Source organism: Gekko japonicus, unplaced genomic scaffold (genome assembly GCF_001447785.1).
Source record: "Gekko japonicus isolate JY-2015 unplaced genomic scaffold, Gekko_japonicus_V1.1 scaffold851, whole genome shotgun sequence".
In the NCBI taxonomy this organism is placed as follows: domain Eukaryota; kingdom Metazoa; phylum Chordata; class Lepidosauria; order Squamata; family Gekkonidae; genus Gekko; species Gekko japonicus.
Genome location: NW_015172579.1, coordinates 743,866 through 759,822, shown reverse-complemented (window position 1 = coordinate 759,822; position 15,957 = coordinate 743,866). Strand labels below are relative to the sequence as shown.

Below are 15,957 nucleotides of genomic sequence, written 5' to 3'. Positions count from 1 at the left end.
TAGTGCCATTCTAAGCAGAGCTACACCTTCTAAGCCCACTGAGTTGGGCCTGATGACACTGTTGCCGTGCTAGTCTAGATGAGTGATGGGGCAAGAATGAAGACATACAGGTATCCCTTGTTCCCCAAGAGTACAAAAATACAATAAAATACATGTGCACACCTATAAAGTTTCTGCACCCTCCAGCAGTGGCACCCCTGACCCAGCTGCCTTGATGCACTGTCACCTCCCATTTATGGGTGGCATTGTCCTCCAGGGCATCAGGTGTGAGGTTGCAGATCTCAACTTTGTCAAAGTGGGATAGGAAATCCTCAAACTTCATCCTGTGTAAGATGGAAAGAGTAATCACATTAGGGACTTCTGACCCCTAAGCAAATATTTTCCTCCAAACGTCTAAGCTCACAATCAGAGTAAGTGGTCTGAATCCTCAATTTTGAGATCGATTGCAACACAGTAGAGAATGGGCTGTGACCCATGGAGTTCCCACTTGAAATTTCACCTCCACCAAGACCTCATTAGAAAGCCTTTAGGAAAGCCCCTGTGACTGGTATCAGCTCCCTATAACATAGGGATAACAACAACATTTCATGGGGAGGGAAGGTGGCATGGTACAGCCTGATCTCATCAGATCCTGGAAGCTAAGCAGGGTCAGTACTCGGAAGGGAGACCTCCAAGGAAGACTCTACAGAGGAAGGCAATGGGCAAACCACCTCTGCTTCTCACTTGCCTCGAAAGCTCTTTGCTGGGGTTGCAGTAAGTCAATGGAGACCCCCCACACACACACACACAGAGCATGGCTATTGTGAGGCTTATATCAAGATAATGGCTGATTTCGCACTAGAGCTGCCTTGATGTTGTGCCGCCGTTTGCACCAATGCTATTGGTCAATTTCACACCCGAAGCCGCGGGGCTGCATTTGACCCGCGGCTTCACCCGATTTCTTCCACAGTTTTGTGATCCTCAAAAAACAGGATCACAAAACTGCGGGGGAAATCGGGCTAAGCTGTGAGTCAAAATGCAGCCCCGCAGCTTCGGGTGTGAAATTGACCAATAGTATCGGGGCAAATGGCGGCGCAACATCAAGGCAGCTCTAGTGCGAAATCAGCCAATGTGTGTGAAGCACTTTCTGTTCTGAAGTTGCTATATAAATTGTAATTACAATGATTATTAGTGTAGTGTCCACTGCAATGTTGAAAATCACCATCATTTTAGCTTAGGACTCAGCAGCTAAAATGGAAGCAATTTACAGCAGTGCCATTATTAGGCTATACTATCTAACAGTGATAGTATAATCTATAGGTATCTCAATGAGAATGGACTCAAAGTGTGTTTTCCCCTTCCAGGATTATTTATCTGAAATCAAATCTATCATTTGGTTCTTGCTAGTTATTAGGATGAATTAGAACCATCACTCAACACTGTTAGAAAACTGATTAATGTGAGTAACTCATAGTATACTCAGTTTATCATCCTTCAGTCCATCCAATATAGATGGCTAAATCATTCTGACTTCACCCTGTATTTGTGAGAATGATCTCAAGATGCGGGATCTGAATGAAAATTGGGATGTTTTCACAATCACTAACCCTTTTGCATCAACAACTTTTTAAAAAATTACTTTGAAAGGATATAAAACACACTCTTTTTTTTTTACTCTTTCATTATTTTCTTTCACTAAAGCAAGTGAAATGGCTTAGCAATTTGCACCAAGTGTTCTCAACAAGGTTTCTCATAAGACACAAATCCCTATCAAGCAGGCCTGTAGCCAGGATTTTTTAAGTCAGGGGGCATTTGAATTTCTTAGGGGGCACTGGCTAATCAAATTAATCTGGGAAAGAAGGATGTGACACCCTGGGCTGGATGGGAAGTTGAGGGGCCTTGCTAGCAAGTCAGGGGGTCTAGCCCCGAGATGCCCCACTGTAGCTACGGGCCCGCTATCAAGGCTGCATCTACACAGCTGATGGGAGTGCACATCCCTGCCATGACAGCAGCAGCAAACAACTTGGGAATGGGCATGAATGGCATCCACATGTCCCACCCCTGTGCCACTTGCTCCTGTCACTACTTTCTCCACATCTCCACATCACATCTGTAAAAAAGAGCACCTGCAATAGCAATCATGCTAAACCCACCCCCAGCCCAGAACCCACCTTTCCCTGTCGAGCTTAAAAGGAGAAGGGGGAATAGCATGTGGCAGGGAGTTGCTCCACACTGTTTTGAACACAGATCTTAGCTCCGCCTCCTTCGCCATGATGGTAACTGGTACAGCATTCAGTTGGACTTCACCCACCCTACCCCTTAGTTTTAATTTGAACCAGATCAAAGGAAAGTTGTTGTTGTTATCCTGTTTATGTTTTTATCCTGTTTATGTTTTTATCCTGTTTAAAGGGGAAAGCCCCATGAAGCCCATGAGCTGTGTTCAGAATGAGCACAATGTGATTTGGACATTTCCACTAAAGTGAATAGCTTACAGCGGCCAAAATGTATATTTAATTTTTAAATGCTCTCTTCTGGTTCCAGTGTCACATTATCAACATAAAGTAGTGGTGAAGAACTCTGTAAAAAACCCTAACACACAGTGGGGCCCTGATGCCAGTGGGGCCCCAGTAACTGCCCCTTTTCCCCATTGGATAAAGGTGTGAAACAAGAGAAATAAACTCTGTACACTCAAGCCCTGTACACACAACGTATCAGAATATAGGGCAATGGCTTCGAAGTCAAGCAGGACTAAGGGCACTGCCCCCTGTCTCTCCTACACAGGTCTACCTCAACACGAACACAGCACTGTATGTGTGTGATCACCTGTCCTCAAGACTGGAAAAGCTGGAAAAAGCAGTATTTCTGATCATGGGGACGGTGGTGCCTCTGTGCTATGATCAGAGAATGTTATGTCCACATTTGGCAAATGCACATGGGTTGGGGAAAGGAGGGCCAGCATGCTCAGATGCAAGGGTGGTTCATTTGATATTGCTCTCCCTATCTGTGTGGGTCCATGGGAGGTCATTTCCCCCAGGCCCTCCCAAGCCTACAGCTGGCTCTGCTTAACATATTCACTGTTAACTTGACATCTGTCAGCAGATACCAAGCGTTCTGTTCAACAAATCTGATAATTTAAAAATAAAATGAAAATATTCTTCGAAGAAAGAGAATATTGACAGGGCAATACTAAACAGAGTGATACCCTTCCATGTCCATTGACTTCAGTGGATATAGGAGTGTGTAACTGCATTTAGGATTGCACTGTAAATGTGTTAAAAATGATCCGCTATAGAGAATATAAAATTAAGTATGTAAATCTTCTGATTGTATTATGCCTGCCTTCTGCTTCAGCTAAGACAATAATCAGCTAATCATTAACTCTGGTTTGTTCTCGCTAATGCATGTAACACTTTAATCAGTATGTTCATTTACCAGAATTCTCCATCATCTAGCGCTGTCTGATGCAAACGCCTTTGCTCAGATGGGCTGATGGAACGCCATTCAGGGGAACTTGGAAGAGAAGGAGGCAATCCTCATTAATGTTTTTAGAACTTCGCTTTGAAAACAGATTCCAGCATCTCACATTAGAGTCTGCTACATTTTTCATAGCTCAATCTCACTGGCAAACTTTCACTAAGAGTAGCAAGACTAATAGTAGACTTAAGCACTTGCATTTTGGCAAAATTGGACTTAACCAAACAGATTCGTAGCAGTAGAGCTTTGGACAGATAAATCCTCTATCAAGCTAGACTTGAGCAATGCTATTTGGGGTACTTTTAAAAAAATCACTACTGCTTGTAAAAACCAACAGGTCATGTAAAAATCATACTGTTCTCTTACTAATGTGTTTGGTTCAAATTTGTAAACTATTGATGCGAATTAGCCATAGGCCTATAAGAAATATAATTGCTGGTAGGCTTAAAATACCACATTCATTTACAATTTATTTATCCTGTATTGCATTGATGGTACTTTCTATATATAACACAAGAAAAACTATTTCAGGTGGTATCGCCTTCTGTAGTTAAAAAGAAAAGCTCTCAAAGTTCTCTTATTAGACCCTTACACAAATCTTCATAAATGTATTTACTCCTGCCTCCTGCAGCAGCCCAAAATGCATCTTGAAATCCTGCTGCAGGAGGACAATGTATCTCATTTCCCTGGTTTCCATTTCAAAAATCTGTAAATCCCTAAAACAATTATTTTAAAAAATCACCCTTCATTTCAGATAGTGAACTAGCTTTAACTTTGGACATTTCCCCAGCTTTCTCACCCATCCTGGATATTTTATCACAGTGCCAACATTTAGTAGTTATAACTTGTGGGTTTTTTTAGTGTATGTGCGTTCTTGGAACATAAGATACTGACTTGTCACTCCATGCGCCGTTCCATTCTACTTGACCCCATGGATTTCTAACTCGAATGAGCTTAACTGTACGGCCTTGATAGTTTACCTACAAACAGAAGCAAGCAAGAGAAAGAGGAATCAAATGTACATATAAGAAAACTGTGACTGTATTTTAAGCAGATCTCTAAGCTTTATGACTGAACAACCTGGCTACTGAATCTCATTTTGGATACCACAAGATGAGCTCCCCAATAAACACACTCTGGGTTGTCTACCTGTTGTATCACTGGCCTGACTGTAACCATGGGGGGGGGGAGGAGGTGGAGATAAGTAAGCTTGACACTCAACAGCATGCTTTGCTTCTCCCTTCTCTTCTGCCAACCTTTACTCTAACAAGGGGAATCACAGTTTTAAAAAAGGCCTCTTACCTCATTAAGACCAGTTACTGAATATGCATGGCCCTTTACAAGACCATACGGGGTTCGAGCTTCTGACTCAGCTGCACTGCGGGTCTAAAACATGGAAATACATGATTTTAAATTTGTGCTTTATTGAAATAATATTATACATAATAGGTTGGATTCTATGACTGCATATCCAGAAGGAGATTACAGTGGCAGATCTTTTGTGCCCACTGTCTTGCCACAGAAGCCCTCTACAACCCATAAAAAGCATTACCCCTTTCTCTTGCTCTGCAATGGTTTGAGAACCAACATGGTGTAGTGCAGGGGTGGCTAAACTGTGGCTCAGGAGCCACATACAGCTCTTTCACACATATTATGCAGCTCTCAGCAGGGCAGCTGGGGAAGCGACAGTGAGGCATGCCTCCCTGATTGGTCTTCCCTTCCCCAGCCAGTGTTTCCCTCCCTGGGTAGGCTTGAGGTGGGGGGAAGCAGAGAAAGAAAGCAACTTTAAATGCATTCTCAAAGCTCCCCCTCTCCCCGCCTGGCTGGCCAGCTTGGAGGAGGTATTTGTCTCTTTAAATCCCTTCTCTAAGCCAAGTCATCCATCCAGCCAGCGTGGGGGGCTTGGAGGACACATTTAAATTTAAAGTTGTTTTCTTTCTACTTCTCCCTCCCCCATCTGTTTGCTTTCTTTCCACTTTCTTTCTTTCCACCTTTCCTCCTGTCTTTCCCCCCTCCCTCCCCATCTAAAGTTAAATGTGTTCTCCAAGCCCCACTATACCAGCAGACTGACTTGGCTCGGAGAAGACATTTGTCTCTTTAATTCAATATGCAAATTTGTATATTTTTCAATAAAAATGTGTGTGTGTTCATGTCTTGTGGCTCTCAAACATCTGACTTTTTTCTATGTGGTTCTTACGTTACGCAAGTTTGGCCACCCCTAGTGTAGTGGTTATAAGCAACAGGCTCTAATCTGGAGAATCAGGTTTGATTCCCCACTCCTCCACATAAGGCCCAAGGTCCAGTCACGGTTCTCTTAGAACTCTCTCAGCGCCACCTACCTCACAAGGTACCTATTGTGGGGAGAGGAAGGGAAGGCAACTGTAAACCCTTTTGAGGCACCTTAGGGTGGAGAAAATCAGGGTATGAAAACCAACTTTTCTTCCTCTAGTTAGCCTTCCCTTGCTGGAATGGAGTGGGAAGGGTTTTCCCCAATCCCCATCCTTTTCCCCCAAAAAACAATTTTTATTATTTTTAGACAAACACACATAAATGAGAGAGTTTATACTTATATACCTGTTGACAATACCTCATACATATATATCTGATTTCCTACCTATCTACCGTTCAATCTAATCTAATCTAATCTAATCTAATTCTTGCAATTCAGCAGTTTAAAGGTATACCTTTACTACTATTTAAATGTTATTTAAACAATTTCAAAAGTTCCTAAACTTATATAAAATTCTCTTATCCTTTCTAATTTTATATTTTGATTACATCATTAATGTAAAATTTTAAAATAACTTTTCCCCTTACATTCATTTAATATGCATCATCGCTTTTCCATAATCAATCTTGATGTAATACAGAAGTACAGAAGGTCTCTTTCATTTTTAGTTTATACAATTTGTTATATTATTTTCAATATCATCCTAACTCCACAAATGCCCATCAAGATACGTTTAAATTGTAATTCCTTATACAAATCTAATTGCCACTATCAATTTATAAGCATCAAATATAAACTTAAATGTTACATAGCCAAACTTAACACATACAGAGCTTTAACCAATCATAGCCAGTAATGCAGACCAAGAGGTTCCTTAACCCATTCTTATTTATAAAGTTTAAATCTCTTTTTTCCCCTGGATCCTTCTCTTCAGTATAATCTTAAATCTATGTTGTTCATTCTTATAAATGAAGAGATTTTCCCTTAAATCTCGCCTTCCATATTCCATCCTTGAAGTGGTTATGTACTCCATAAGTTCCCTTTCTTTTAGAACTATTTTTCCTTTAAGAACTTTAAAAATTCCAGCTTTTAGTTGCTCTTCAGATGCTCTGCTGTGTTTCTCTGAGTCCATGTTTTGTCTCTGTTTTGATGAGTCTATTCTTCTGCGAGGTCCATCCGTTTGCTTGAAGTCTTGCTTAGTGTCTTGATCCAAATCTTGAACGATTTCAATTTGTGCTCGTGAAGCCTGCCAGTCATCCTGAATCAAACGAAAAATCTTCTCCACTACCAAACTGACAACTTGTAAAATTGTGGACTTAAGCTCATCATGAAATGTCTGTGTCCAGTAGGTGTCACCAGAGCGATCTCCAGACACGTCAGCTGGCATTTTCCCCAGTGCAGCTTGCATTGTTTTCAATAGCCTCACCAGCCTAACTGCATTTCCCCGATAACAGTTTCTCCAGACAAGTTCACACGCAAGAATCCCTCAACACAAGTCAGGTGACCAGTAGTTGTTATAATGGCATTTAATCAGCATAGTTTTTAATAATTTCAATGGGAAACTCAGTAGTTAGGGTACTATTTTAGAACAGAAAGTTCAGATTTAAATGTCTCTCTTTTTCCCAAGGACGATCTGTACTCCCTTTAGTGAAAAGTATCCTCCTTTAAAGTTATTTGCATTTCCATTAACATCCAAAAGAGATTTGCAGGGAGAAACAACCATTTGTAGCCATTAAAAGTGAAAAGTAGCAGAAACCTAAGAATAGAAAGAGTTTAAACAACTATCTTTGTTATCCTCTTTGCCCCCGGATGCGTTTAACGCTTACTGTTCACACACAAAACCTTTCCACATCATGGAAATACAGCAAAATATTAAGACGTATCAGTCACTTACACTTGGCTATTTAGGCCTCGTCTTCTGATTGCATAATATAAAAATTTTGCAACACCCTCCATTATTTCACAATTAGAATTAAACAGAAGAAAGTGAACAATTGAGTCATCAGAATGCCAGCTCTTACCCTCTAGAAGTGGAGTAATAAAACGAGATCGAATATCCCTATAAAGGGGGCAATGAAGTATGGTCTGTGTAGTGGATTCTATATCTTTTAGAGAGCAAGGACAAAGTCTGTCTACATATGGTATCTGGCGGTACCTCCCTAAAAGCACCTCCGATGGCAGAACATTAAAGCGGTCAAGCATGTATGCTCTGCGATGGTGTGGGGCTGTTAAACTTGACAGATATTTTGCAGTGGAGCCCGTGTCAAAAGTCCCCAGCCTACTTGGGGAGCAACTGCTGGCTGCATGTTCCCTACGTTCTTGCACAGGCTTACTAGCATGGTAGTATCCGCTTCATCATGGAGGGAGGGGGGGAATTCCACTTCTCCTTCCTTGTCCTTTTGAAGATTCAAAGGGGGCTTAATGGAGAAATTGGTAGATTCTTCGATGTTGCTTTTTACAAGTACTCACGGTGATTTTCTTCGTCAATGTTATGGACGAGGCACCTAGTTTCTCTCTTGTGGGGGTGTTTACATCTTGGTGCATTCATGGCTGCCATGACCATATTTCACTCCTTGCCATATTTCACTCCTTGCATCTGGGATGATCCTGGGCTTCCACCCGCTTCCTGCCACTCATGGGGAGCCCAAATCAAGTCCCTTGTGCCAGACCTCCCTCCAGGAGGTCCAGTGGAGAACGGGATCCCCTGAAACTCTCCTAAAAGAAGCGAAATACTGGTGATCTCCGGGAGCAGAGATCAATCATGTCACTGCTCTGCTTTCCCTCCCCCCCAGTCCCCATTCCTCAGTGCAATTTGTCCCCTATGCTAGATGGTTTTTTATCCACAGTGATCTCTGGTCCCCAGAATGCTTGAAGGGGTGTGTGCAGAGAGCAGCTGTGAGAAGGGAAGTTTAGTGAAAGATCCACAACCTAGTGTGCCTTCCACTTGTGCAAGCATAGGATCCAGGAACGGCCAACAGCATTAGAAATGGGTTAGAAATGTGAAACCTCAAACCTCATTGAGTTAACATATAGAATGCAACAAGTGGGAACCCACAAGGACTTGTGGGAGGCATCTCATTCTCCCTGCCACAATGTCCTCTTTTCTTTTCCTGAAAGTCCCCATAGCCCCTCCCCATTTCCTGCTTCCTGTCTGAAAAGTCCTCAGACATCTCAAGTGATTTAGCTCATAAGGTTTATTAAGCAGGAACAAGACAACTTTAGCCAGCTTGCAAGCCAGGTTATATTCCCAGTGAAACCACCACCCAAAACACCCCCCACACACCGCAATAGGCTATTTACAGTGGCCAAGAGTTCCATAGGCTCTCAGCCAGGAACCTAGCCCTCGGATAGGTGCGGGCTAGGATCCGCTTAGTCCATTGTTTCCTGGAGCGAAGCTCGAGGATTTCACTTGACCATGTGGAGCCCCAGTGTGCCATGCAGTCAGAACTGGATACATTACACTGCCCTTCTAGGGCTGCCAACCTCCAGGTGGGGCCTGGAGATCTCCGGAAATCACAACGGATCTCCCAACTACAATGCTTAGTTCCCTCAGAGGGAGCTTTCTCTGGAGAAAATGGCTGCCTTGGAGACTGTGGCATTATACCCTTCTGAGGCCCAACCTCCTCAGGCCCCACCCCCAGATCTCCAGGAATTTCCCAACCTGGAGTTGGCAACTACCTCCTTCCCACTCAACAGGCAACCTACCTTTATCTGCCCTTCTGTCTTAAACTTCCCCACCCCGGCAGCCTCTACCCAGTTGTGCGGTGCCACAGTTCCCTGTCCCATTCTCTCCTTCTCAGCCGTTCTGTCTCCCATCTTCAACTATATTATTTTTAGTTCATTTATACCCCACTTTCTCCACAGTGGGGACCAAAGCAGCATACATTACTCTACTCTGCTCCAAACAACAACCCTGTGAGGTAGAGTATGCTGAAAGTATGTGACTGATCCAAAATCACGCAGTGAGCTTCTGCACGTTGCTAATAGTATACAGATTATATTCAAATATTTCTTTATTCCTTGACGACAAAGAGCATCACAATGTTAAAAAAAACCCTTGCATCATTTTTAGAAGATTTGAGGGCTTTGATCAAATTCCTGGAGAGGTGCCCTGATGTGGCATAATGCTGAAGCAGGGGTGTGTGTGTGTTAGAGAGAGAGAAATCCTGCTCTAAATCCTAAACGCAAAAGCTCATCAGGAACTAACCAGTTTACAATTTAACCAGCCTCTCCAGATTTCTATGATGCCCACATCAGTAGGATACAAATGTGGGGCAGCTACTAGGGTTGGCTTTAAATACTGATGGTAATGCCAAGGTGACTTTAGAAATTGCAATGAGCTCTTGCAGAGGAGGCAGCTGTTTAGCTATAAAAGGCCCTGATGGGATTTAAATTTCTATCACATGCAGAGTTACTCCAGCCTACGCTCTTGTTGATTTCAGATGAGACTGGGTTGCATGTCTCAGCTTTGCTACTGTTTCAGATACAAGATGCCCTAAGCAGGTATGATCTTACTATACCCTTACAACAAAGTAAACGTGTGCTTTACGTACTGTAGCAATCTGGAACCTGACATATAGATATAAAGTTCTTAGAACAGTTCTGTGGATGGCAGCATTAGGAGAAATGTCAGTAGGAAATAAGTGTAGTTATATACGAATGAAGTAGATAACCTACTTAGTTCCGCAGATGGCCCTTTAACATTTGAAATGGACAACATGTGATTGCCTCTGGATACACTGAACTCCAGACAATGTATGATTGCCTCTGGACACACATGCAGCTATTGGCGGCTCCAGTCCCAGCCATGTGGAAGCACCACAGACAACGGTTGTATAAAACAGCCCTCCTATTTATGAGCTGGATTGAATGAAGCTGAACCAGATCCCTACGCTTAGAGAGGAGTGAAGATGCTCATCTCGACCTCCATATATCCATGTTGCTCACGGGGTAGGGCGGGGTATAAATTGAATAAATAAAATAAAAATAATAAATAATAAATAAAAAATATATAATTGTGGGTGCACAGTGTTAGGGTCAGGCCTACACGTGTGTTACTGATTTCCAAATCTTATCCAGGAAATCAGTTTTACAGCTGGTACATGCATGCATCCAATTTGAACTTTAAGCTCCCACAAGGATGTTGAGTGACACACTTCCGGTGATGTCAGGGGGTGTGGCATATGCAAATAAGTTATGCTAATGAGTTATGCTAATGAGCTCCTGCACCTCTTTTTCTACAAAATGACCCCTGAGAAGTGGGGCACAAGGTTGGAAGGACTAGTCAGACATGAATGCACTTCCCATCAAATGCAGAGGAATGTGTTGCCTTCATAGCATCCGATCTGGTCCTTTGTATCCCAGCATCAATCAGTATACACCATGAGCATACCTATCTCTCTCCAATCTCGTATCATTTGAGGAAGCGATGGGGTCTGGTAATTTAGGAGAACTGTGCACTGCAATATTGCTTGGCTGCATTTCTGCACACAAAACCAAAGCGAAACTCAAACTTTTACTTACCTCAATAGAACAGGCCACCATTGAACCCCTTTTAAGGGCTTTTTCTAAGATTTCAGGGAAGTTTTCTGGCGCCTTTTTAACTTCGTACATTTCTCCAACTCCTCCTGTAAAATCTTCCATGGCTTCTATTGTACTTCCACCTTTCAGGGCTTCATAACTTCCATTCAACCTGATTAACATTTGCAATTGAAAACTCACACCATAAAACAAGATTCTTTGGCTAAGGGCTCATTTGCAGAGTATGGACAGTAGTAGTGGTAGAAGCTACCCACCTGCCTACTACTAGTGCTAGACGGTACCCACCCACCAACCCACCTCCTGAGAAATTTTATGACTGCTTCCCTTGACGTTATTCCTTCTCCAACACTGGATCCTCCAAATATGCTTTCAAATCCTATTTTAGGCTATACTCTGTGGCAAAGGCACAGAAGAAGACTGTTACTCCCACCATTTGGAAACTTGTTATGCTTAGTTAATACCAAATATCCACCCACCAACCCACCTCCTGAGAAATTCTATGACTGCTTCCCTTGACGTTATTCCTTCTCCAATACTGGATCCTCCAAATATGCTTTCAAATCCTATCTTAGGCTAAACTCTGTGGCAAAGGCACAGAAGACTGTTACTCCCACCATTTGGAAATTTGTTACGCCTAGTTAATACCAAAGTGACAAGTCAGACCAAGCAAGAACTGGCCAGTGCACACTGCCCTCAATATAAAGGTCATCCATTGCCTCAGGTATGTGGTAGGAGTTACTGGCATCTTTCCAAGTGGTTAAGACGCTGAACTGCAGGCTGTGGTGCTTGGGGGGGGGGGTCAACAGTGGGAGGGCTTCTAATGTCCTGGCCCCACTGCTGGACCTCCTGATGGCAACTGGTATTTCTGGCCACTGTGTGACACAGAGTGTTGGACTGGATGGGCCTTTGGCCTGATCCAACATTGGCGTCTCTTATGTTCTTATGACCACGGAAATGTCTTCGGACAGCGCTGGCTCTTCGGCATGGAAACGGAGATGAGTACCGCAACCCTAGAGTCGGATTCGACTGGCTTTCAAGCAAGGGAACCTTTACCTTTTATCATACTTTGCCTTTTAAATCATACTTTACCTTTTATCATACTTTACTTTATCCTCACATATCAATTTTTCAACCAAAAAACTTTGACCTTCCAGGATCTATTCTAGCCTCATTATGCTTTTCCTGCTTAAGCTATCTCTTGATATTCCATTGCCCCTCTTCACCAATACCTGATCTCCTCCTATAAGCCTTTGGGTGTGGAACTATGTCACTACTATGTTCTAACCAGGGCTTGGAGCACTACTGGGAATAAACGAGAATGTTAAGTCACAGCAGTAGAAATAGAGTTGATTTATTTGAAAATTTACCTTGTCTGGAGGAACTACACTGACCAAGGGAAAGGGTCATAAAACATCAATAAAGCAAAATGGAAAGCAGTGTCTTCTAAAAGATCACAGAGTGGTAGCAGCAGAGCTAAAATGACACACATTGAGATCTGATCCAGCTCCTTAAAGAAACGTTTCACTGAAAGCACACATCACTCTGTCACAGAAGAGTTTAGATTGCAGTAAAATATAAGCAGAAACTGAAAACAATATCCAGATCACACCTTCTACATGGCTTACTTGGCATAGGCTTTTTCCAGTAGTGCACTCCAGAATTCGTTGTGGTCAGCTGAGTGTAGGAAAACCAAACGATCTTTTTGGAGCACTACTGGGAATAAACGAGAATGTTAAGTCACAGCAGTAGAAATAGAGTTGATTTATTTGAAAATTTACCTTGTCTGGAGGAACTACACTGACCAAGGGAAAGGGTCATAAAACATCAATAAAGCAAAATGGAAAGCAGTGTCTTCTAAAAGATCACAGAGTGGTAGCAGCAGAGCTAAAATGACACACATTGAGATCTGATCCAGCTCCTTAAAGAAACGTTTCACTGAAAGCACACATCACTCTGTCACAGAAGAGTTTAGATTGCAGTAAAATATAAGCAGAAACTGAAAACAATATCCAGATCACACCTTCTACATGGCTTACTTGGCATAGGCTTTTTCCAGTAGTGCACTCCAGAATTCGTTGTGGTCAGCTGAGTGTAGGAAAACCAAACGATCTTTGAAGGTGGGCAATCGGTCATCAATAAGAATATCCAGCCACTCATTGTGCTGCCAAAACTGTTTGGTAAAGGCAAATGGGGAATAACTGGATAGCTTTTCATTCGGAGTCCCCTTACTATCACAGAGTTACACGGCACACTTTTACTTAGAAAAGAACATGGCCAGATTAGAGGCAGTCTGTGCGGCTTCCCTCTAGGATGGAGCTTGCCAAGAAAGAACCGCAATGGTTACTCTTGCTCTTTGGGCTATCAAGAAAAGCTGGGTTTTATGCCTTGAGTAAATTAAGTTCAAGCGTTATTTTTTTAAAAATGACTTAACTTTAACGGAATTGCTCCCACATATAGAGCAAGCACATAACTACTTATAGAATCAGCTGTGCTACTATGATGCCATAAAACATAATTTTACAGTGCAGGCTGTTACTCTTAAACAAATGCCAAGTACTGAGGTGCCAGTTTGTGGGTTGGAGCCAGTCAGCTTTTTCACTCAGTCTCATGCAGTTCCTCTCATTGCTACAGCCCCTGAACAACATAGCTTTTTACATGCAGGTCTCGTGGTCCTCTTCATAGCCTTTTGGGGTAGTCAGAGGGGAACCCTGTTAAGCTTACCATTGTTTAAAGACTCAATGAGTTAAATTATTCCTTAAATCCATTCATATCCATTAAAACATTTCTGTCTTGCCTTTTGGTACACAGTATCTGCCAGGAAACTCACAACAATCTAAAAACGGTAAATTATGCTAGAGTGTATCCTAACACTCTGCCCAGCTAAAGGCAGTGCACTAAACACCCACTCATGAAGACTGTGGGCTGTCTTTAGGCCAGTCACGCTCTGTCAGCCTAACCTATTTTACAAGATTCAGGGGGGCAGCCATGTTGGTCTGAAGCAATAGAACAAAGTTTGAGTCCAGTGGCACCTTTAAGAACAACAGAATTGAACTTTGTTGGTCTTAAAGGTGCCACTGGATTCAAACTTTGTTCTATTATTTTACAAGGTTGAGGGTAAAATGGTGGAGGGGAGATTTATGGACACCGCCCTGAGCTCCTTGACAGAAGGGTGGGATTAAAATGTGTCATCATTCTCTCCTCTTCTGGCAGGATGCACCTTGTGCTGTCAGAATGTGCAGTCCTCAGTTGAGTGTAATGGTAGGATACCTCCCAATATATTCATGTATTGTTTGGTCTTGCAAGATGATAGCGGCTGCCCCCAAAGCACTGATCTATGAACTTTTTCCATATAACATTTGGTTATTATGATTTGCAAGAGTGATCTTACCTGAAAATGAAATATTCCAGCATAACTTGGTCCAAAATCCTGATCCTGTGGCACAACTCTGGCTAGTGTGTTTTCATTAAGAGTAAGAGATGCTATGGCAGCTAATAGCCAACAATCACCTGAAAATCAAGAAGAACAAGACCATAAAGAACTTAAGAACATCAGACCAGTGGTCCATCCAGTCCAGCAGCCTGTCTCATACAATGGCCAACCAGTTATGGAGGGCCAACAAATAGGGCATAGAGGCCAGGGCCTTCCCCTGGTGTTGCCTCCTGGCACTGGTATTCAGAGGTTTACTGCCTCTGAATGTGGAGGTTCCCTTTAGTAACTATGGCTAGTAGCCACTGATAAGCAAGCCACAATGTAGTCTTGTCACCCAATCCAAACACTCAGAATCTATATATCTAATAGCCAAGTTGCCCCCTCTGTGCGGATATCTAAATCCGCACATCAGGGGCACTTGGGGGGCAGAGAGATTTTCCTGCATACTTGGAGCAGTCCGCAGGTGTGCAGAAAAATCTAAAAAGTTGAAAAAATATACAGGGGATATTTAAATCCCCCCAAAGGTAAAAGCGTTCCCTGCGCATGCGCAGAGAATGCTCTGGCCATTGTGGGGAAGGCTCAGTGGGCCCGGCGTCTGGGAGCTGCTTGGGACTCGCCACCAGTGCCGGGGGGGAGTGGGAGAAGGCTCAGCGGGCCCGGCAGCTGGGAGCCACTCAGGCCTCGATGCTGGTGCCCGGGGGGGGAGTGGGAGAAGGCTTGGCAGGCCTGTGTGACTCACCACTGGTGCAGGGGGGCAGAGGAGAAGGATTGGTGGGCCCGGCAGCTGGGAGCCACGTGGGCCTTGCCATTGGTGTTGGGGGGATTTGGGGGGAGAAGGATTGCCGGGCCCGGGCCTCACTGTTGGTGCGGGAGGGCGGGGGAGAAGGCTCACCTGCGGCTGCTTCCTCCTCCTTCTCCACATGGAGCTCCCCCCCCACGAGTATCGCGGGTCCCCGCTTATTGTCTATATTGTAATTCCCAGAGGGACTTTTTGTGCAGATACTTATTTCTGCCAACAGAGGGCTCACTCTCCCCCAACAGCTTTTCCAACATAGTCAGTAGACTTCCTGTGACTGCAGAAAAATCCAAAAAGTAAAAAAAATCCCTTCAGGGATGGTTGAATTCCCCCAAATACCTTTTTAAATGGCCTCTGCAGGGATCTAACTCCAGGCATCAACAGTGAACAGCTTTTCCAACATAGTCAGTAGACTTCCTGTGACTGCAGAAAAATCCAAAAAGTAAAAAAAATCCCTTCAGGGATGGTTGAATTCCCCCAAATACCTTTTTAAATGGCCTCTGCAGG

General features: G+C 43.3%; 1 protein-coding gene across 1 annotated transcript in view; it reads right to left on the bottom strand.

Annotated features, from left to right (window-relative positions):
* CAPN9 (calpain 9) overlaps nt 1-15,957 on the bottom strand; it is a gene marked incomplete at its 3' end in the record, with an annotated part of 31,294 nt that overhangs the window by 3,250 nt on the left and 12,087 nt on the right. Inside the window, exons 3-9 of the mRNA XM_015421435.1 lie at nt 14,613-14,731; nt 13,261-13,394; nt 11,207-11,375; nt 4,756-4,839; nt 4,348-4,433; nt 3,412-3,489; nt 163-323 (exon numbers count right to left, since the gene is read on the bottom strand). Of these exons, the coding sequence (XP_015276921.1) occupies nt 163-323; nt 3,412-3,489; nt 4,348-4,433; nt 4,756-4,839; nt 11,207-11,375; nt 13,261-13,394; nt 14,613-14,731 (831 nt within the window). The remainder of the gene's footprint in view (nt 1-162; nt 324-3,411; nt 3,490-4,347; nt 4,434-4,755; nt 4,840-11,206; nt 11,376-13,260; nt 13,395-14,612; nt 14,732-15,957) is intronic.